This window comes from Spea bombifrons, chromosome 5, assembly GCF_027358695.1.
Source record: "Spea bombifrons isolate aSpeBom1 chromosome 5, aSpeBom1.2.pri, whole genome shotgun sequence".
Lineage (NCBI taxonomy): Eukaryota > Metazoa > Chordata > Amphibia > Anura > Pelobatidae > Spea > Spea bombifrons.
This window is the reverse complement of record NC_071091.1, coordinates 95,641,143-95,663,484: the sequence shown is the minus strand read 5'-3', so window position 1 is coordinate 95,663,484 and position 22,342 is coordinate 95,641,143. Positions and strand designations below refer to the sequence as shown.

The 22,342-nt window shown below is 39.6% G+C and overlaps 1 protein-coding gene across 2 annotated transcripts in view; it reads right to left on the bottom strand.

Annotated features, from left to right (window-relative positions):
- The window catches only part of MATN2 (matrilin 2), a 34,812-nt gene extending 12,725 nt beyond the window's left edge, over nt 1-22,087 (bottom strand). Inside the window, exons 1-9 of one of the 2 annotated variants that reach the window (XM_053467196.1) lie at nt 22,012-22,087; nt 17,190-17,309; nt 10,099-10,668; nt 7,284-7,406; nt 6,178-6,300; nt 5,550-5,672; nt 5,027-5,149; nt 4,726-4,848; nt 155-277 (exon numbers count right to left, since the gene is read on the bottom strand). In XM_053467196.1, coding sequence (XP_053323171.1) covers nt 155-277; nt 4,726-4,848; nt 5,027-5,149; nt 5,550-5,672; nt 6,178-6,300; nt 7,284-7,406; nt 10,099-10,668; nt 17,190-17,307 — 1,426 coding nt within the window. In that variant the 5' untranslated portion in view covers nt 17,308-17,309; nt 22,012-22,087. The remainder of the gene's footprint in view (nt 1-154; nt 278-4,725; nt 4,849-5,026; nt 5,150-5,549; nt 5,673-6,177; nt 6,301-7,283; nt 7,407-10,098; nt 10,669-17,189; nt 17,310-22,011) is intronic. The other variant, XM_053467197.1, reaches the window with a different exon arrangement.
- Nucleotides 22,088-22,342: the final 255 nt, after the last annotated feature.

Here is a 22,342-nt window from a genome sequence, read left to right as displayed (position 1 = left end):
AGATATACATCAGCGGAAGCTCCCACATAGCCACCTCACAAGATATTAAAGCAGAACTCTGCAATATGACATCATATCCCAGCTTTCTGCTGTAATACATTGCGAGGTGGATGGACACGACAGGAAAGAAATGCATAAACATCCTCATACTCACCACTGCACGTCTTCAGGTCCTCATTTATTAAAAAGCCTTCATAGCATTGGCAGACGTATGAATCATCAGTATTAACACAAATGTGATCACATCCATGATTGTTTTCAGCACAATGGTCAACCTCTGTTTCCAAGAGAGAAACGAATGAGATAGAAAACATACAATTTCTTCCAACATAGTGATTTCTTTTTCTAACAGCTTAAATGTGTCCATACAAGCACTGAAACACTTATCCAATGAGGGGATTAGAGTAACAATAAACAATATGCCATCTTGTTAAAGAAATGGCCAGGTCTAAAACAACCCAAAGAGCAGCTTACTATAATGTGGAAAGTTACCCTTAAATAATTAATGAAATGAGCTCTTACTTCAAAATGATCTAGCGCTTAAAACGATTCTTAAAATACTTACTAATAACAGCATTTCTTCTCTGCGTTTAACAAGATTATAATCCAGCTGGTTGTCTCAATCAAAGCTATTAAAAATTTAGCAATACTGTCTGATTTGGTCATTGTATGACATCAAAAAAGCAAAACACCCAAAACGTAGCTTCATAGTAGCTGAAATGAACCAACAAGAAAAGAAATAGAGACCAAATACCAAAAAAAAGTATTTTTTGTAAAATAATATTCATCTTTTGATGTTGTCAGTGAGTTTATTTGCAATCCAGAAAATAACACTGTACTTGGTATTACGGCAAAGAAATATATTTAAAAAAATACAAAAAATAATAATTGCATTTAACAAACCAGTCTATGTTCTGAAGACATTTTTATGGAACAGTTTATGTACAACCCTTAGAGATTTTTTTGGTGCTGCTGACCACCTCTATCATTGTTATCGGGCACTCAGACTCAGCGTGCGGGGACTGAGAGAGCACTGAACTCCAGACCTGCAGTGTGCATGGCCGTGATGTGAAGTGGTTTGGCAGGGCTTCGCTGTCCCTCCACAAGCCGAAGGCCTCCATTATGACTGTGTGCCCTGACCTCTTCTCGGTGGTCATCTGCCCACTACTTCACGTTAGTTTTATTGCTTGCCGCTACTCATATATTCATTTCCATTGGTCCCGGGTTTAAAGGACTAGTCATTTTTTTACAGGACTGTTTCTGTGGTACCCCAAGCCTCCCTTTGCTGCTTGGTCTGCATTACATATTGATACCTACCAAGCTTGTTTGCCAAGTCCATCTTCTGCAAACCATGGATCTGGGGGAGGGGTACAAAGGAATTGGGAGGATTCTGATGAATGGGTGAAAAATAATTGAAGAGGGACACAGCTAGCGCATGCAGCAAAGTAAATGTGATAGCTCAAGTAATGGTTCCAAGGACTGATTAACTCTACTTCCGAGTCTCTATATCAGGAAAAATGGGCAGACTAGATGGGTTGAATGATTTTTATCTGTTCTCAAATGTCATGGTTTTTTTTGTATCCCAAACAATTCTTTGGCCAGTTGTGGCTGAAATCTTTCTTGGTCAGCCTGACCTTGGCTTGGTATCAGGAGATCCCCGAATTCTCCACTTCTTAATAAGTGATAGAACAGTACTGACTGATATTTCCAAGGCTTGGGATATCTTTTTTATATCCTTTTCCATCTTTATAAAGTTCCATGACCTCGTTACGCAGGTCTTTTGACAGTTCTTTTCTGCTCCCCATGGCTCAGTATCTCGCCTGCTCAGTGCATCCACGTGAGAGCCAAACAAACTCATTGAATATTTATACACAGACACTAATTGCAATTTAAAAAGCCACAGGTGTGGGAAATTGACCTTGCCGAATGGTTCTTATCTGTTCTCAGATTCCATGTTTTTATGAGTATCCCTTTAAGGAATATTGAAAACTTAAAGCTGACTTTCCAGCTGTTTCTATTTGTGATGACTTTGTTCGCAATTTGTTTTCGAGCCATCCTTACGGCAGAATTTGGAGTGGTTTCATGTGATCTAATTTGTAACAGGATTTTGCTCCAGTTATTGAAGATGTTAGCAAAACAAAATCATAAATAAACTGTGAACTCTTTCCATTCCAGCAACTTTAGGTAAAATCTCTTGCTGTGTTATCTGGAAATGCCCCACAGCATGTAAACACTACTAACATCTGTTGGTAAGAAGCTTATGTTCTCCTTGAGAGCGAAGTCTCTTTATACTAGAATCTGTTTGTGCTAGAATCCGTCTGTTTAGATTTGGCACCGGTCAGTGTCTGTGGGACTCCAGTAAAAGACTTTAAAGGAAAGACCCACCCTGGTAATGATCCAACAGCCAGGTTCTGTGCAGAACGACAAGCAGAATGGACTTAAGATTTGGATATTACTATTAAACTGCAGTTCAAAAGTTTGGGGTCACTGAACTGCTTTCAGGGAAAACAAGTACATTTCTAGCTGTAACATAATTGTAAAAGGGTTTCCTAATGATCAATTAACCTTTTATACTTAGCCATTGTAACACAGGAGTGATGGGAGTGATAAAGGGCCTCTGTGCACTATGAAGATATATGTACTATCTTTAAAGAAAACATGAGTGAGTACGCAAAATACAATTCTTTTATTTCTTCTGGGATTCATATTCCACTGTAGGTTATAACAGAACGGCACAATTATAAAACAAAACATGGAAACAAAGAAAATAAAAAGACCCCTGTTCAAAAGTCTGCATACCCTTAGTTTTTAATACTGTGTATTGGCCCCTTTAGCATCAGTGACAGCGTGCAGTCTTTTGTAATGGTTGTCTATGACTAAATTCCTGCAGGTGGTATAGCTGCTCATTCGTCATGGCAGAATGCCTCCAGGTCATGCAAAGTCTTTGGTCGTCTTGCATGACTTACATGTTTGGAATCTCTCCAGAGTGGCTCGATGGTATTAAGGTCAGGAGACTGTGATGGCCGCTCCAGAACCTTCACCTTTTCTGCAGTAACCACTGAAGGGTCAGCTTGGCCTTGTGCTTGGGGTCATTGTCGTTCTGGAAAGTCCAAGAGATTCCCATGCGCAGCTTTCGTGCGAAAGAATGCAAATTGTCTGCCAGTATTTTCTGATAACATGCTGCATTCATCTTGCCATCAATTTTCACAAGACTCCCTGTGCCTTTAGAGCTCACAAACCCCCAAAACACCAGCGAGCCACCACCATGCTTCACAGTGGGGATGGTATTCTTTTATCTATAGGCCTTGTTGGCCCCTCTCCAAACATAGCACTTATGGTTGTGACCATAAATCTCTATTTTGGTCTCGTCTCTCCAAATGACAGTGTGCCAGAAGCTGTGAGGTGTGTCAAGGTGTTGTCGGGCATTTTGTAACTGGGCTTTTTTGAGGCGTTAGCAAAAGCTTCTTTCTGGCAACTTATCCATGCAGCTCATTTTTGCCGTATTGTACTCCTTGAAACAACCACACCGTGTTTTTCCGGAGTCACCTGTATTTCTCCTGAGGTTACCTGAGGTTTTTCTTTGTATCCCGAACAATTCTTTGGCCAGTTGTGGCTGAAATCTTTCTTGGTCTTCCTTACCTTGGCTTGGTATCAGGAGATCCCCGAATTCTCCACTTCTTAATAACCATAGAACAGTACTGACCGGTATTTTCAAGGCTTGGGATATCTTTTTTATATCCTTTTCCATCTTTAGTAGGTTCCATTACCTCGTTACGCAGGTCTTTTGACAGTTCTTTTCTGCTCCCCATGGCTCAGTATCTCAGTATCTGCTCCCCTGCTCAGCGAATCCACGTGAGAGCCAACAAACTCATTGAATATTTATACACAGACACTAATTGCAATTTAAAAAGCCACAGGTGTGGGAAATTAACATTTAATCGCCATTTTAATCTGTGTGTTACCTTGTGTGTCTATGACAAGGCCAAACATTCAAGGGAATATTATTGGTAGACCCTCAGCCACTAGTATCACATCAATAAATAAAACTTTTATTTAATGTTAAAAAATCAGTTTATAAAAGGAAAGAAAGTATATGTGTGATAGTAGGAGAAAAATATATTAATATAATACCATATCTGTATTTAAGGCATTAGTCATACATATTAAAGAAAAGTGAAGGCTTTTCCAAAACCCAAAATGATAGAAGTCTAACTACTCTAAAGTAAAAATATCAACATGGCTGATAAAAAGGCTTAGTAAAATATATCAATAGTACAAAAGATATGTAGCGTAATCAATCCTATTTTGACATCAATTAGCCCATAAATTATGCAACTAATGAAAAAAAAATACTAATAAAATAATAATTAAAAAAAAAATATATATATATATGTGCGTGTGTGTGCGCTCTGTACTAGCAGACAGAAAGGGAAACAAACCGATACATATTGGCCCCATCAACAAGTGTGTACAACAAGGTAAGAAATAAGAAGGTAAGACGGTAGGGGTAAGTAGGTTTTCCAACTGGGAATTTCAGACTGACCACACTGAGATAACATTCATCTCAGCAAAACAGTATTCATTAAAGGGACAGTCCAGCCATCACATGCAATTTAAACCCGGCACGTGATGTACTCTTGGGAGCTGTGGATCTGCACATATTATACGGGTGACGTCACGAGGATCTATGTACATAGGATACACATAATCTCTAGAAAAACTCACTTCTGCAGGTTTTCCTGTTGCGGTTCAGAACGTAGCCCTCACGACACTTGCACACAAACGAGCTGTCGGTGTTCATGCATTCGTGTTCACATCCATGACTGCCCGATGCACAGTGGTCAATCTCTGTAATAACAATGCAAAATGCACCAGACATCAGCATGGACAAAGCATGGACATTATTTCATAATGTATATTGTATAATACATGCCGATAAGTTATACTATATTAAATTATAAAATAAACTTGTTAAATATAACTAAGTTACTCTTATAAAATGCTAAACTTAATTAGCAGAACTTACTTTTGCATGTTTTTTTGTCCGCATTGAGAGAAAATCCATTGCGACATTTGCAGTAGTAAGAATCATCTGTATTAACGCACTCATGTTGGCAGCCATGCCTGGACAGTGCGCAATAATCAGGCCCTACGCAAAACCATCACAAAATACATTTCAGTCTAAAGGGCCTATACATATACTTACAAAGAATAAATATATACATGTAGGGATCCATACCATGTGTCTATTTCTCAGTGAACACTGTATTTTAATTAAAAATAATAATCATTTATTTTTATTTACATATAAAAATATACAATATTTCTACAGAATTGTTTTGTTTTAAAATCACAAATGAGTTACAAATATTGCAGGCCCTAAGATTTGATGCATACTTTTCTAGTTTGTAACACTTTCAGCAAAATAGCACAGCAAATGTGTTAGGTGTCCCGTCCAAGGTGACATTCAGCACAAAAGAAAAGGGACATGCTGAGAGCGCAGCATGCCAGATTTAGAGTTCAGACGAAAATGGGAGTAAAGTGCTTACTTCGACAGGTTTTCTGATCTGGACCGAGGATAAATCCAGGGCGGCACTGACAGATGTAAGAGTCGTTAACACTAAGGCAATCATGCTGACAACCGTGAGTGCCCAAAGCGCAATAATCAACAACTGTGAACAAAAATAAAACTTGTTACAATCTAAATTGCTGTCAATTGCGGTATTATTCAATAAATAAACTAAAATCCTGAAATATTCATTATTTTTTTTAAGTGATTCTACTTAATTCAAAATATGAAGGGGCATCAGAATATGCTGAGCCACACACATTTTGTATAACTGAATGAAAAATTTCAATTTGTTTATAAATTAATTAACTTATGATACTAGCCAAAATGTGAGAAAAGTGTGAATTGTATTCATAAAGTTTGCCAAATAAGAGATAGCCATGTTGGTCCCAAAGATAGTCCAAATAAAAGTAGACCCTTCTAAATATACTTAAAGGTATAACATTTAGTTGGGTTATATTATTAATTATTCATTATATGACTAATTATGAATAGCAGATAAATCCCAAGACTCATTTTGAAGCACAATTTGTTTTGGTCACTACAAACCTTTACCTGATCTGCAACACATGAGCAATACTGAAAGTGCTGTAGAAGAAATTAATTACTTTTACAGGTCTTCCCGTCACGGTTTAGTTCATATGCTTCGTAACATTGGCACAAAAATGATCCCGGGGTATTGACACAAATTTGTTCGCATCCGTGTTTTTCCGTGGCGCAAAGGTCCTGAGCTATGAAAGACCACAAAGCATTAAGCACAACAGAACAAATATCTGCACTAAACTAAAGAAGTAACATAAACAGACTACAGGCAACAGGGTCGGATTGGCCATGATGAGGCGGCCCGGCACTTTAAGGCCAGTGGCTGTCTGATGACATACATTCATTTATGTGATTTAATAATGTATAAAATGTGTACATTCACCACCTTATTACTTTAAGTTATTTTACTGAAATCCAATCATGTGTATAAGTAGCTAAGGAAATCTATATTCTGTTTAAAGGATCTATTAAAATTAGAACATTCTATGTTTCTGTATAGATAGGGGATATATTCACTTAAAATTGCAAGTGTGCAGCACACAAGTAAAACTTTTGCATTACAAAATAAAATAATAATAATAAAAAAAAACCCTACCTATGTCCCACCTCTAAGTCCCCCATGCAGGGGGCGATTAGCTCTAGCCAAGCACCCTTTAGATGCCACGCGGGTGGACAGTGAAAATTACTATCTACTATTTGCCACTGTTCATGTCTATGTTTCTTTAAGCATTTTCAGTTACGTTTTAAGGCCCTTCCAGCTTTGTGTAACAATGCCCCAAGTCTTTGTCTTCCGCCCCGGAAATGGGATCATCCAAAAAATAAAATAAGAAAAAAAAACTGACTCAAAAAACCTTCATAGCCCGTTGGCAGGGACTATAAGTCTAAAGTGGTTTGATGAATTACATCTTCCATCCACTTGACTGGACACCATTTAAGTCTACCGACCCCACTCAAATTAATCACGTTAGTACACATTTCTCCTTTATAGTCTGTCTTTGTTTTCTAATTTTGTTATATAAACAATACATATGCTAGTGAGAAGAAACGATCGTACATCCCTGTAGATATGTGCCAGGTTGAACCCCAATGTATTTAAGAAATCTTTACAGTTCCCTGTTCGGCCTACTACATTCTCCTCAAGCACTTTGAAGATTAAAATATTTCTGTTTACTTTTGCAGGTCTTTTCATCTGGGTTCAGGATGTATCCTTGTTTACAGCGACATAAATAGGAGCCGGGAGTATTGATGCAGAAGTGATCGCAGCCGTGACTGGTGGTGGCACAGAGATGGGGAGCTGTAAGAGAGAAAATCTGCACTCAAATCATTGGATGAGTCGAGGGAACTAGATATACCGGTCAAAGACAAAGAGGGTTATGTTTAAAGATCTGTTCGGGTGCAAAGGGGTCGAAGACGCAGCTTTCTTGTTCCTCTTCTTGTAGAATGCATTACCTCTGCGCCCCTAGAGTTCATGTTTACCTGTTCCACTTGATATCCTATATAGTGATCTTCTCTGAATTTGCCTTTATCCTCAGTTAACCTTAGTTAACGCTAATGTCTGTACGCCTTATTTATTGTGCAGTCAAACCTGACCTGTTAGCCAGTTGTGTTGCAGACACCCTCTGTTTGACCCTCTGAATTTAACCCCGCCGTGGGATATAGAACTTCCCCTTGGTGGTTGAAGCATTTCATGGTAGTCCTGTCTGACACATTGTGTCTAAAATTTGAAGTTCCATCAGACAGTGGTACTAACAACAGGACATAGAAGGTCAAAGTCCTCTAGGCCAACTCTCAGGCTTAAGGACCTCCAACAGGTCAGGATGTCTGGATATGCCAGTTTGACAGCCTATAGCAGCACTTCTTTTTTCAGCTAAACATATGATTCTTTCCTTTTGTGCAAAGTTATCAGTTATTCACAAGCAATTTATACAATATTATATTGTGTTCACTATTCCGTATCGGAATTTGAAAATCTGCTCATTATTTCAGGTTTATAGCTTTATATATGTTTGGACAGATGCCAGGAGGAACGTTTAACCCAATGCGTAAACCAACCACATGTCCCCAAGGATCAATTCCCATTTATTGATGTAACTGTCTTTAACACAAAGTGTTTCCGTTGTCTTTTGTTATGCTTCTGTGCCTGTGGTCTGGATTTGGCCCCAGATTTCTGGTAGACCTCCCAAGCTAAAGTAAGGGGTTAGCAATGTCGAGCGCTAGGAACGATATTTCAGCTAGAGAAGCACATTACAGCATATTAAATGCCAAGTTTCTTTTCCTGTCAATTTTAAATAACCAAGAGGCCTTTAAGTTCTTTTTTTCCATATGGGAGATCATTACTACACATTGTGAGAATACAAACGGGAATCAGAAATAAATCAGATTAATTACTAAAAGTGGATTGTGGTCTAGAATAAAATGAGATGGCTGCAAATGTTTATTCGCTTAATATACTGCATGTGTATTGGCCCCAATTTTAATTCCTACAGACCATGAAATCATACCTCTTTGCCAAAAAAAAAAATGCATCAAAATACCAATTAAATTTAGTGCAGAGAGTGGGCTTACATCATATGTTTTTTTTAGTCTAAAGCATGTGTCCTTCAAGAAAAAATGACATTGTTTTCAGCCATTAGTACTGTACATTACTTTTCCCAATCAGCTGAAAAGCCAATTACTTCACCTGCCGTTATTTAAGGTCAGTATTATCAACTTAAACCGCAGTTTTCATTTTAAAAATGTGTTTTTGCCCGATACTGCAGGGAAGTAGCATTCTTACATTCACAGTCATTACCATCCTATGCGGTACAAACTCTCCAGCCCAGGGCATCCAACATGCGGCCCACAGGTCTGCAGACGGGGAGACATACAGAGCACGGCAGACTAACAGACTTACAGGCTGGGAATATGGAGGTAATACATGAAAAAATATCAGTCGGGGCATGCTGGGGGAGGTCATGGAGGGGAAATAATGGATCGGTATAGAGATGGATGGGTTTTCATTTTGGTGCAATAAGGGGTGATAATGATAGGGGATGGAAGTGGTAGTAGGGAGGAATATGGTGATGTTGTTGGGAGGTATGAATATGGTGATTGGGGGGGACATAAATGACTGTATATGAATTATAATGTGGGTACGTGTGATGATGATCCAGGGCAGCTCTACTATTACACAAACATACACAAATACATACACAACTACATACACACAATCGCATACCTTACACATACATACATAAATACACGCACAACCACACCATACGCTCACACATACATACACACACCGGCAGTCCAGCACCATACACATATATACATACATGCACACATATACACCCTCTCTAAACACTATACACTTACACATGCAAATATTTTTAGATTATATTTGTAGATCTTAATAGCATATTTATTTATAAATAGGTATCTGTATGTTTCTCAGTTGATCTACACTCGCAATGCAGGCTTTGCATGTGATATTCAGTGGCTCTCTGTTACACCCACACACCAGACATTACTGTGAATTGTATTGCCGAAACACACGTAAATTCCGAATAAAGCGGCCCATTGCAAAAAAAAACAACTTAGAAACCCTTGTTCTAGCCCATCCTTTCTCTGGTTTGCTGTAACGTTAAGAGTGATACATGTGTAACTTGCTCCGAAGACCTACATTTGGCCTGTGTATAAGGATGTCAAAGTAACCGTTCTTTTTTTCTAGATGTACTTTAAAGAGCTGTTGTTTAATGCCCATAGCATTTCTATTTCAGCATTTTTTCCATTTAGTGATGGGTAACATTATAATTCTTTGGTGTTTTAAAACTATTTTGGAGTTGCAAATATTCCAACTACAAGTACTATTCTGTGGTGGGTGGCATATACATATTCACGCTGGACGACAGCCAGTACCGTTTTGCTGACTTAATACTTTAAAATGTACAGAACAGTTAATGAAATCAAGAAACCAGAACCAAAAAAGACATAAAAGGAAATCTTACCGCATAGTTTGTTCTGAAACACTGAAGTCAACGTCTCAATCTGGCTAAAATTTGCCACCAAGAAGACATGTTCATCGTGAGGTTCACTTCCGATAGAGATCAAGGTGGTCATATCCACCCGACCCACCCCGATGGCAAAAATTAATATTCCAGAGTTCCTGGCTTTGGCTGCAATTTCAGCAACTGGATCCTGTGGCCTTCCATCAGTCACAATCATGGCGATTCTTGGGACATACTGGTCAGAAGGACGGGCACCTTCCGCTTCCGAAAAGGCAATGTTCATTGCATACTGAAGAGCCAATCCAGTCATTGTGCCCGTGGCGAGGTGCATCATTCTTTTGACTGCCCTCTCAATGTCAGATTTCCTTTTGAAAGTCTTTAAGGAGAATTCATTTTTCACCGTGCTGCCGTACTGAAGAAGGCCAACCCTGGTGGCTTCTGGGCTGATGTCAAGGAACTTCAAAATGGTGATAAGGAATTCTTTTACTTTTTGAAAGTCGTGCGGTCGTACGCTGCGTGAGCTATCGATTATGAAGACGAGGTCGAGTGGCTTATTATGACAAGCAGCCTCTGCCAGGAAAAAAAAATCACTGTTAATGCATTCATTACAACCTTTTGTCACGAATAGAATAGAATTATTCTCCAGTTATGTCCTCATAAATAAGATACTGAATTATTTTAATGCATTCATTTTCTTGACCGTCTATGAAAATGTTTATCTTCTACTAATATATTGTGACATATTACTCTGGCCTGGTGACAATGCCCCGGATCAGACTCAGATGTGATGGGATTTAGTTGGCATTGCCAATATAACACAAAAATAAAATCCTGTACTTTTAGGTAAACATCCTATTTTTCTGTTCCTTGAAAATTCTCTGCGCAAAGGGTTTTTTTTTTTGTGTGAAGAGCATGCGTTCTCATATTCCACGTAAAATTGAAACCGTGTGCAGCTGAAAACATAATCTGGAGGAAATGGATCAGATGATTTTTTGGCATCACAAAAATGGACTTGTTTTGTAAAAAAAAAAAAAAAATCTACTCCAGAATTTGTTCAGCTTTACTTTTGTTTCCACATTTAAGGAAAATGAATAACAGCTTTTTTAGTGTTGATCACTTTGCTTTCAGCAATTTTAAACCCCAAGGATGCTTTTGCTTTAATTAATGAGTGTACAGCAGAGTATGCACCATCTCGTTTCATGCAAAGTCCTGGCTTTACAGCACAAGTACTAAAAACAGAAATAAGCCTTTGATTTTACATACACAAATCCAAGGATCAGCTTGGTCAACTTTCCATCCGTCATTTTCCCCCCTCAAATTTCTGTTCCAAGACCCACATGACCATGCTGGCTGTACATACAGTCATTTTAATGTTTGGGCAGATATTGTAACGGTAACAGATGACTTTTCAAGGTGTATGGCTGCGAAAAAGAGTTTAGTGAAAACGCCCAAAATATCTGGTTTCCAAGAGTTTCTTCCCGTTAAATGGATGAGTCAAATACCGCTTACATTCCTAAGAAAACTAGCTTGGTGAGTGCTCCCATTGATATAAATGTGTACTTTCAGTGGGTGATTATTAAACCTGGTCTGAGCTTTCTTATTTCTGGATCATCAGGATCACCTTGATGACATTTGCAGAAATTTAAAGCCAAATATATGCAGAAGAGTTAACTCAGGAAGGCAAGCATTCATGGTATGGTGCGGAGAACACTCTGTATTGCATTTTAATACATACTGCTAAACTATTTAGCACATCAGAATAGCTCTTACTTTTATGCGTTACACTATGCATCTGCCAAAAGCCATATGAAACGAGTCCTGGACACCCATGCATTGTGGAAAGGACAGACTGGCTAACATTTTTGGCCATCCTTAGCTCTTATCCACAGGCTATAAGGACAGTTTAATGTATGTCAATCTACTAGTGGTATGTTGGGGTAATATTTATGTCAATGAAGCCATTAAGGCAGCATACTGTCCAGTAGTTTAGACACAGAGAGATACACACCTGCTTTAGGTTGTGTAGCCAGAGCTGCGGCTAGAAGGTAAAGCTTTTTATGTACTTGAGGAAACATTAAGAAGAAGAGTTGTGTGTCTTGTGTGCGGAAGTTAATTTGAAAAATGTTGTCATAAATGTGACTTTTCAGGGTTGTAGAACACATGATACACTCTTACCGAGCAGAAATTCTGAACTCACAGAAAAAGAAGGACATCAAGGGAGGGAAATGGGACAATGGGATTTGGGTCCCACCTGGGAGGCATACGTAGGTATGGGTTGGGCTTACCCCACAGACTGGATGTGAAAATAAGCATAAGAGTGCAATGCATGAGTATAAATAGGCATAAAGTAAGTGGATAATGGTTTTTAAAAATGCATAGAATGGGTAAATGTAGGGACTGGGAAGGACTTTGCAGAACCAGTTCAACCATTTGTATAAGAAAAGCTCACTTCATAATAAATAATAAAGTTAGTGGTTTGAAGTGGGTAAACTCATTTTCAAACTCCTGATCTTACTTGAATACAAGGCTAAGTTTTTTTTAATGCAAGAAATATAATGGAAAAACAAATTCTGTAAATTACACCACACAAACTCAGGGGTGCTCAGAGTGTGAGTGCTTGGTGAGGTCAACTTATGGTAAACTCACAGCGCCTAGATTGCCACAAGAGTTGGGGAACTTGTGGAAATTCACAATACATTTAAATAGGACATGCTGGGGTTTGAGTTATGCAGATATTGCCAGGCTGATCTATCTAGGCTAAGCTCAGCAAAAACTGTGTCCGACTCCTTCTCCTCTGGTATTTTTGTACATTCGGACACGCGTGCCTTCTATGTATCCCTATTTGGGACCCAATCCCTCTGTCCCTCTTTCCTCCCCTGATGTCCCTCTTTCCCAGGAGTGCAGAATGTTTGCTGCAAACATGTATGAGAGCATCACTGTATACTATAGCCCTAAAAATCACAAAAACGTGGACAAAAAATGTGTCATAAATTCAACTGTCTTAATAAAATACATTATATTTAATAAACAACCATTAGTATTGAACAAATTGTCTGTAAAGCACATCCACTAAACCATGAATCTAATCGCACCCCCTAATGTAGAGTAAACACAAGTTCAACCAAAGCTTCCCACCATGCTGTCTACTGCGTACAAAGGAAAGTCACCGTGTATTTAGTGAGGGGTCAGTTACTGAAGCAGAGGGGCTCACGACTAATTCAATTAGCACGATGAGTGCGTCGGTAGAAAGACCTTGGCCAGCTGTCAGCGTTGTATGATTTTTTCCGAGCAGGCTGGCCCAGCAAACCAGTTTTCGTTTCTGACTTACATGGAACAATAGGAAATGAGAATAATAACAAGATGGACTTTTCACTTCCACTGGAAACATTTTTTTTTTTAAAGATAAATAGGAAGCTATGTATAAAGAGAACTTTAGTAGCAAGCTGCTTTTTACCTTATGTTGAATTAGAACTCTCACTATTCTCAGTTACGAAATAATACTGGATAATCTCCATTACCTGTCTATCCTGTGCACACTGTATCCGCCGTGTGGTCCTTTAAGCATTAGACATGGGAGAACCTTGTTGCAGCGTTTCACAAATCCCAGGAATCAGGTAGCCACGGCTCCTAATTTTCTTGTTGTTTTACATTGATCATTATTAAAGAACTCCTTTCTGACGCCTAAAAATATCAAATTTCACCATCCCTGCTCTATTGCATTTTAGTCTTAAAACAAGAATAAACTGGTGCATTCATTCAGACATTCTTTCACATATTCATATGTTAAATTATTTATAAACTTGTTAACCCTGTTGATGTCATGTTGGAAGAATGTTCGCAGCAAACAATCTTCTGACATAAGAACTTTCCAGGACTGGAAGGCACATTTGAAATCAATAGGATGTAAGGAATCCCTTGGCTTGGTTGCATGGTGGGCTTTGAGTAGACACATTTTCTAAACACAGGTCTTTCATGGAACAGATGTGTCTGCTGACCAAGAATCAGCATTTACATCTGATTGCCTCTTAGAATTGGAGTTCAGATTAGTTTTAACTTACTGGGTTAAAAACGAGTTCCACACTTGTAATTTTAACTCAACAACTTAATAATACATTATGAGAGGCCAAGCTTCTCCTGCAAGGAGTGAGCTGGCTTTCCATAAGGTATAATTCAATGTGTAAGGACTGTTTCAAGAAATCTCTGATGACATTAATTATACAAGCTCCCTGGGGTTGGTCCTTCATAATCACAGCAAGTGAAGCATATTGACTAGAAAAGCTGAGCAAGATAGGACTTTTATTATATAGATATTAAAAAGAACTTGTTACACCCGAAAGGGAAATAAGATCTTGGTTAATGGCAGTAGGCAAACATCTAGGTTTCAGGAGATTTCATAGATCTCCCGAGTTGAGTCACTATCCCTTAAATGAGAAACATAAATGTAATGTAAGGAAGTTTTATTTTACAGAGGGGGTGGGAGGTAAGTGTAAAAGACTCCCAATAAAAGTGGTAGAGGCTAATACCGCGAAGGAATTTAATCATGCATGGCTATCCTGAATCTAAGATGAGACCCAAGGACCTATTTAACAGGCAGGTTAATTGGGCCGAACCAAACTGGAACTCATTTCCAAAAGTATGTGGACACCTGACAATCACACATATAGGAGGAGATTGTTGTTGGACACCCAATTCCAAAACCATGGGAATTAATATGGAGTTGGAAATACTTTCCACAAGATTTTGGAGTATGTCTGCACAAATTTGTGTTTAATCAACCAAAAGAAGATTTGTGAAGTCAGATCGAAATCAGCTTTCAAATTCATCCCAAAGGTGTACACTGGGGTTAAGGTCATGGTTCTGCGTGGACACTCGAGTTCCTCATGTCTTTATGGACCTTGCTTTGTGCACTGGGGAACAGGAAAGGACCCTGGAAACCCATTTCATGAAGCTCCTGACACACAGTGTTTGTGCTGATGTTGCTTCCAGAGCTAGTGTGGAACTCTATAGTGACTGATTCTACAGAGGACAGGAGTTTTTTTGTGATACTTACTTCAGCACTTGCTCTGTGAGTGTGCGTGGTCTACCACTTCATGGCTGTGCTGTTGTTACAGATCTAGTAGGGCACAAATGTTACATAGGTGGCATCCTAATACCTATTGTACCGCCAATGTTTGTCTATGGAGATGTCATGCCTATGTGCTTGATGTTATACACCTTTTAGCAATGAGTATGGCTCAAACACCTGAACTCTTTTTTGTTCATAGAGTGTATTTCATTAAACAGACCTGTATTTAAGCATGGTAAAGAATCCATCTAGCTTGAGTTATGAGTTACTGAAAGTTTAGGTGGCTTCAGTCCCCTATGGACGTTCATATATGTCCTAAAAAGGAATTCAATAAAGCCCTTTACGACATACATGTAAGTCCTGACTATTGATCAGCATCAGGGACATCTTCCTGCCTCTGCATGGGATCTCAGGCTGTCATTTGAAGTTTGTAACGGCTGCTGGTACAAGCGCTGGTAAGCCATAACATAATGAATGCCCAATCGCGTGATCTGGTATTCTCTTCCAGGAGATGTCACTGCTGACGTTAACCGGAAGGTCAGCAGAGGGCAGGATATCCCCTCCTGTGTCTGTCTACTAGCCGATCACACACACATTGCAATCCCCAATGAAAGTCAGTGGAGACCTGCTTGTTGATTACAGTGTGATCAGAGCAGGGGAATTGCAGGAGAGAGAGTGAGAAATAATGTTAAAAAAAAATCATGATATAAAAAAAATCACTAAAAAGTGAGCTAAGTGATGTAATTGTGACCTAACTGGCATAAAAATTGTGTTTTAATGGTTTCAAATTAAAGCCTTATTTATTATGAAAATGATGTGTAACTTGTGTGGGTTCATCAAAAACGGAAAAGGAGAACCTTAAGGAAACCTACCTATGGTTAAAAGCTCTGGGCCATAAGTGACCAAAAATCCCTGGGCCTGAAGGACTTAATGATTATCCAAATATAACTGAGAATTATCCCACCTTCAAACGCATTAGAACTCACTAATAAATCCAATTCACCAAACTAAAGAGGCCGAAACATGAAAATCATAAAATAAGAAAGATAAAACCAGCATCAGCCCCTGTAAACCACGCTAAAAATTCTATAAAAATCATATAAAACCAAAACTTACATATAACATGGTCGTTACAGCTTTGTTTAATGATGAGACACCAAAAATTGAAGAATAATTTCCCTGCTGTTTTGAACTTTGTTTTAAACCAGAATGAAAATACTTGGATACATGGTATGAGGCAAACTAGACTTGTGCATTTGGATTTCAAAAACAAATAAATGAAGACAAATAGGGAAGCTGTAAAATTTTATTTGAATTTAGTTTTTCTCACTCACTCTCTGTCTCCAGCGGTCACTCTCTCACACTCTCTTCCCTCTTCTTCTTCTTGCTCTCTACTTCTATTTCTTTTTCCTTTTCTCCATTTCATTTTTCATTCTTCTCCTGTGATCCGCACGGTTGTCCTGGCCTCCTAAAGCACTTTTTGATTGGGGAGGACCCTCGGTGCACCATAGACACATGTCTCCCCCAACTTGAGGTTTTCCCCATGGTGCACACCAAGTCTCCGGAAGTGCTCCAGGAGGCCGGAATAATACAGACGGATTTGCCGAGGGACAACCGTGGGGAAAGAAAAGGTTTTCTGCACTTCTCTTTCTCCATGGATCCGTCTGCATTATTCTAGCCACATAGAGAACTTCCACAACAGATGCCCTGCGGCAGAAATGCCAGAGTAACGCACCAGATCACCACGAGAAGTGGATCACTGCAGAAGAAGCGGTTGGAGGAGAAGGTAGGGAGACATTGTAGGACAGTGTTAGAGAGCATGACAGAGAGTGAGCGACAACAACAATTATTTTGGAATGAAAAAAGCAATCTGAATGTCGTCTGAACCAAAAGGGCAGGAAACAAAAGTTTTTGTATGAAAGCAAATGGAGCAAAAACGAAACAAAATATTTGTCCAAATCATTTTTGGTCCACGTGCACAAGTCTTGTGCAAACCAAGATCATTTGGTCATATTGAAGGACTCACTTAACAGGACAGCCTGTGCTTCAATCTCATTCCTCTCAGCAGACTGACGTTTTTCTCTTGCCTCTATAGCCACAAGCAGTAGAAAGGAGAGGAAGACCGAAAAAATTCTAAAATTCATGGCTGGAAATAAAAAAAAAATAACTTAAATGAACACACGTACTTTCCACGAAGAATAACATTTACATATTAACAATTACTACATTCTAAATGTTACACATAGAGCAGAAGCAGATTCTGTAGCGATATTACAATAGAGGAGAGTAAATTCAACAATAAAGTAAAAATTTACAAAATTAACACCTTAGGACATTCTGGTGCATCACCGGGTTACAAGGGAGAGCTCTGATTCCCCAATCTGATTCCCCAATTGGCCCATTTACCCTAAGGACAGCGATAAGCCCTCACAGCCTCCATAGTGTGTTCCGAAGAAGAAGAGGCTGGGAGCGAGAGTGAGCGACAACAACATTTTGCTGATTACAATCATAGATCTACTAAATGTAGAGAGCAGGTAATGGTTTGTGTTAGTGGAACCGCACGTTTCAGGAAACATTGTATAGTTACAACGTGAAGAGGCTAATATTTATTATATTATATTATTTGGATTTCTCTGCAGCATGCACAATATACAGTACATTGTGATTTCGATTTTGCTTCACAACCTTTCTTGAATTTCTTGGCAATATTATTTTCCAAATAACTTTAATAAAATATCACGGAGCAGCACCCTACTCAGCATAATTTCAAACCACTGTCTGTGCGGATTGAGCATGAACAATTTATGGTACTCAGCACACATTTAATGGAATAAGCAAAATCCAGACAATAAAACAATATAAATATATTTTTAAGCTTTAATAAGCCGCACTAAGAACATGTATTTAATAGTAAAGAGTTAAGTGGTTCACTCACACCATGGCACCCTCTCACCATAAAAATGATGCTGAGCTCATTATACATCCCAGCTGGCAGGTATTGACCTCCATGGCCTGGTTTCTTCATTATGAACTGGCACTTGGCCTCGTTCTACCAGTATACTCATCATTTCTGCTATTTATTTATCACCCTATGATATTTGGAGAGCGCAAAGTAAAAACAGGTTAAGTATTCCGTTAACAATCTCCGTCTGCACCGACGGGGCCTGCCGGTCTGTAACACTGAAAGTACTGGACACTAGGGCAACATGGAGAAAGGGGATTGGAGAAGTCTTGAAAGCTTATACATGTGAAAGCCAACAAATGAGTTTTACGCACGTACAGATACCTGCGGTTCATGAATGTGATGCACAAAACGCAGCGCTCTTAAAAATAAACAATGTAAAGCTAGTTAAGATACACATGCCTTAAAATACGCATAATAGACTTGCTGAATTTGTGCCGACAATAATAATAGAATCAAGACCCAGGAGACCAAATTTGTCTAGATGTAGGAGTCTAGTCATTGCCTAGGTTTAGAATCAGATGTTGCATGGTTGATTAAAGGCAAACCATGACTGGATATACAGACCTGGCATAACTTATTCCATTTATTATAACTACTTTACGTTTGTGCCTTTTGCTTGTAGCTATCAGTGTAACTGTTTTGGAGATATCTAGTTTGAACTTCAGGAACTATGCTGCATGATAAAGCTGAGATGTGCGACATCTATCCAAGATATTGCCCCTTCTCCCCCTCTAACCCTTGCAAAAGCAGCCACAACCAATCACCTTCCAGAAAAGTGCGTCAGTACTTTGTTAATTAGAATATGATTATATCAGTGATTGCCTCTGCTGCTTACCAGAAACAATGTAAGCTTCATTAAGTCTATGGCACTTTGGGTACTTTATCAGCTACCATAAAGTACACTGAAATGTAAAGGATACAGAGAATAAGCACCAATCATCATGGCCACCTTTGATGTTAAGGAGCACCTGGCAAACATTTAGTGGGCCTCCCGCAGCTCCCTTATTCCAACGTTCCTTCTTCTCTCCCCGTCTTTATAATCTCTTATGTCATTCTTCCTTTTCCTCCACATTGCAATCCAAATTTTAGTACCAATAAATAGTCAATAAAAATAAATCAATACAGTCAGTAAAAAAAGGGTAAATCTATTCAATTTGAAAGCTTTTACAACATATTTTCTGGAAACAACATCTCACTCAACTTTACCTTCTACCTAAAGAGATCAACATCTCAAGACTCAAATATCTACCCACGCTGAAATCTTTGGTTTCAAGAACCAAGAAAAAGATGTTTTTAATATGGTTTAATAACGTATGTAAGCACTTACACGTAGTTATATGCATTATACATATGGTCGGTGTAGATATTATTCTGTACAATAAGCCATCCATAGTGAAAGATGATCTTTTATTAGTTGGCTTCCTCTGATCAGCCATCATGGATGATGTTCGCTAAACAGTGCAGAACCTCCATTGTTATGTTCAGCTCCAGATGTAAAGTTCTGGTCCTCATAACTATCCACATGTGATTTTTACTCAGTGGGTTAGGGGTTAGGAAGATAAGGGGGAAAGGCAGTGACACTCAGAGTCTGGCTCTGGACTGCATCATTTTATTCTGACAGAAGTATGTGCGGAGAAGAAACAACTACACGGACTTACTGGAAATGTTTCTCTACAGCTATAATACTTTCCAAGTGAGAAACAAATTCCCACTAAGTACTATTCTCTCAGTCAGGCGTCCAGCTATGAGGAGATCTGACTACTCTTAACCGCCATGAAACATAAATGCTGAATGCGGCATATGTGCATAGCTACCAAGAGTCCTTACTTGGGCCATAAATCTCCCATCCCTCTTTCCTACCCCGATGTCCCTATTTTCTGTCATCTCAAAATGTTTGGTGGGTGCGAGTGTATCGCGGTGTTCTACAGCCCTGAAACGTGTGTAGAAACAGAAAATCGTTACGTGTTTATAAAATTAAATAGTGTATAAATAAATTATTCCTTTTCTAAGTCTCTTACTTGGTTCCATAAAGAGTCTCAGTGGAGTCCCCCAGCCACAGCTCTAGCTATACCCCCTAAAACAAAAGGTGTCCCTATTTCACGTGATGGCATGTTATGGGGTACATGTATGCACAATGTCGCCCAATCTCTTAACCTGCGCGGAAATGTTTTTAAGACACCCTACACTTCTCATACTTTCTTTGCATGAGCCCCGACACACGGTGCGCTATTGCAAACCCCGCTGGCCAATACTCTGCTTAGTCCAGCCCAACATACGTGGGCACTCAATAAAGCTGGCCTTACAGAAAGCCCTCAAAGGATTATCCGAAACTTAAACTAGAAGGACTGCAAGAATTAATAAAATACACTAAAATACCTGAACTGAAAATTAGGGCTTTATTAAAAATAATAACGATAATTGTAAATTTCATCCGGTTTCCGCGATCTCACTACATAGAAGGCAGGAAAGCTCAGCCTAATAACGCAAGCTGTTTGTTTCGCCCCACCAGTGCTCCGTGTATGAAGGAGTAATGGAAATCTTTCTTCCTGTAGGCGGGATTGGGTGGATGACATCCAAAGCTTCTCCTTCCCCAACACTCCCATTTACTAAACCGTAGCCAGAAGCTCAACGCTGGATCTGAAGGCAGCTCTAGGATGTTGGCAAAGTTTCCTGACATCAGATCCAGACACATCCCATCCAAAGCCAAGGGGACCAGACCAGGAAACTCTGCCGTCTAATGATGTTCACTGAACAGCCAACGTATAGAAACGAATGTTTACGAGAAAACGAAGATTAACTCATTCAGTGCCTTTTCGTGAAGTGAGGCATCATGCCATCTAGAATACACCAGCTTTTAAGTTGTTTTAACCCTTGGAGATCAAAGAGATGTCTCTCCATTCCCTTTTCGCAATGGTCCTAGAGGTCAGCAAGCCAGCCAATGGCACGCCACGGGTTAAATTATGGCCAAACCATGGACTCTCATGGGCTGAGCTGACCTGCCCACCACATAAGGAAGGCATGCAAGTGAGGACCAAAAGATGGAGGTGGCAGAGGAGGTTTATGTGAGGTCTGGCTTGTGGTATTTTAAGAGCCGCACTAAGCCAGATGTTGAGCTTCCATGACTTCAAATTGATCCGGGCAACTAAATATTATTATATTGATATTGAAAATAAGAAAAGATGGGGCATTTAATTACCAAGAAATAAATACAGACTAAACACGTGTTTCTAGGTACAAAGGGGCAGCTCAGAGATAGAGTTAATGGTTGGGTTCTAATCACCCCACAAGTATTCACTAGTTTCAGCGACTTATAACATATAGGAATTATTAACCCCTGTGAGTGAGGAGTGATGCTGTAACCACAATTACTGTGTTAAGCAGAGATGGCCCCTATCCAAAGGGTTAATGGGGACTCTGCAACTAATGCATGAACAAGCAGCTGAATCCACGTGTTTGTTTTAAATCCCCCTTAAAACTGCAACATTCTATCAAGTGAGTGTCGCACCTTCAGAGCTGAAGACCCCATAGATATAAACAGGGGGCTTCTTAAGATGCACGTAATGTAACTGCACTTATGTTAATAACATTATGATGGTGAAAGTCATGGATAGGCAGCCTCTGGCTATAACTCTCATCAAACTCCGCGCAAGAGGGAGGTCTGATCGGGTTGGCTGCGCATGATGAGAGTTCCTATTCACGCAGAAAGTTTGCAAAGTTTATCAGTTACTTGCAAAGCAGAGCGCTCTCCATCCTGATCCACGGGACGCTGTGCCCAGACCCAAAACACCGGAGACACACCGCACACACACACATATACACACACAGAAGCACACACTCACACCGACACACACACCACACACAGACACACACCACACACACTTACCTGCGGGTGAAGGACTAAATCACGCCGACTGCGAGGAGTTCCAAGGAGCCACAGATCCACAGCACGCATAACCCAGAGAAGAAGGAAGATTGCCCCCCTCGGGAAGGTCCCTGCGTGGGAAGACCCGCCCCTCCTCCCCGTTAGGACCAGTAACCGGCCACTAACAGCGCCGACCCTGCCAAGGCTGCTGGGTGGGATACGGAGGCTGCTGTGACCGGTGGGCGATGTCTCACCTGAGAATCCCATCCGCTGAAAGGGTTAACCCTGTAACATCACTACTCCCAGCCATCACTGCAGCATGTATTAGTAATTACTATCATACCGCATCAGT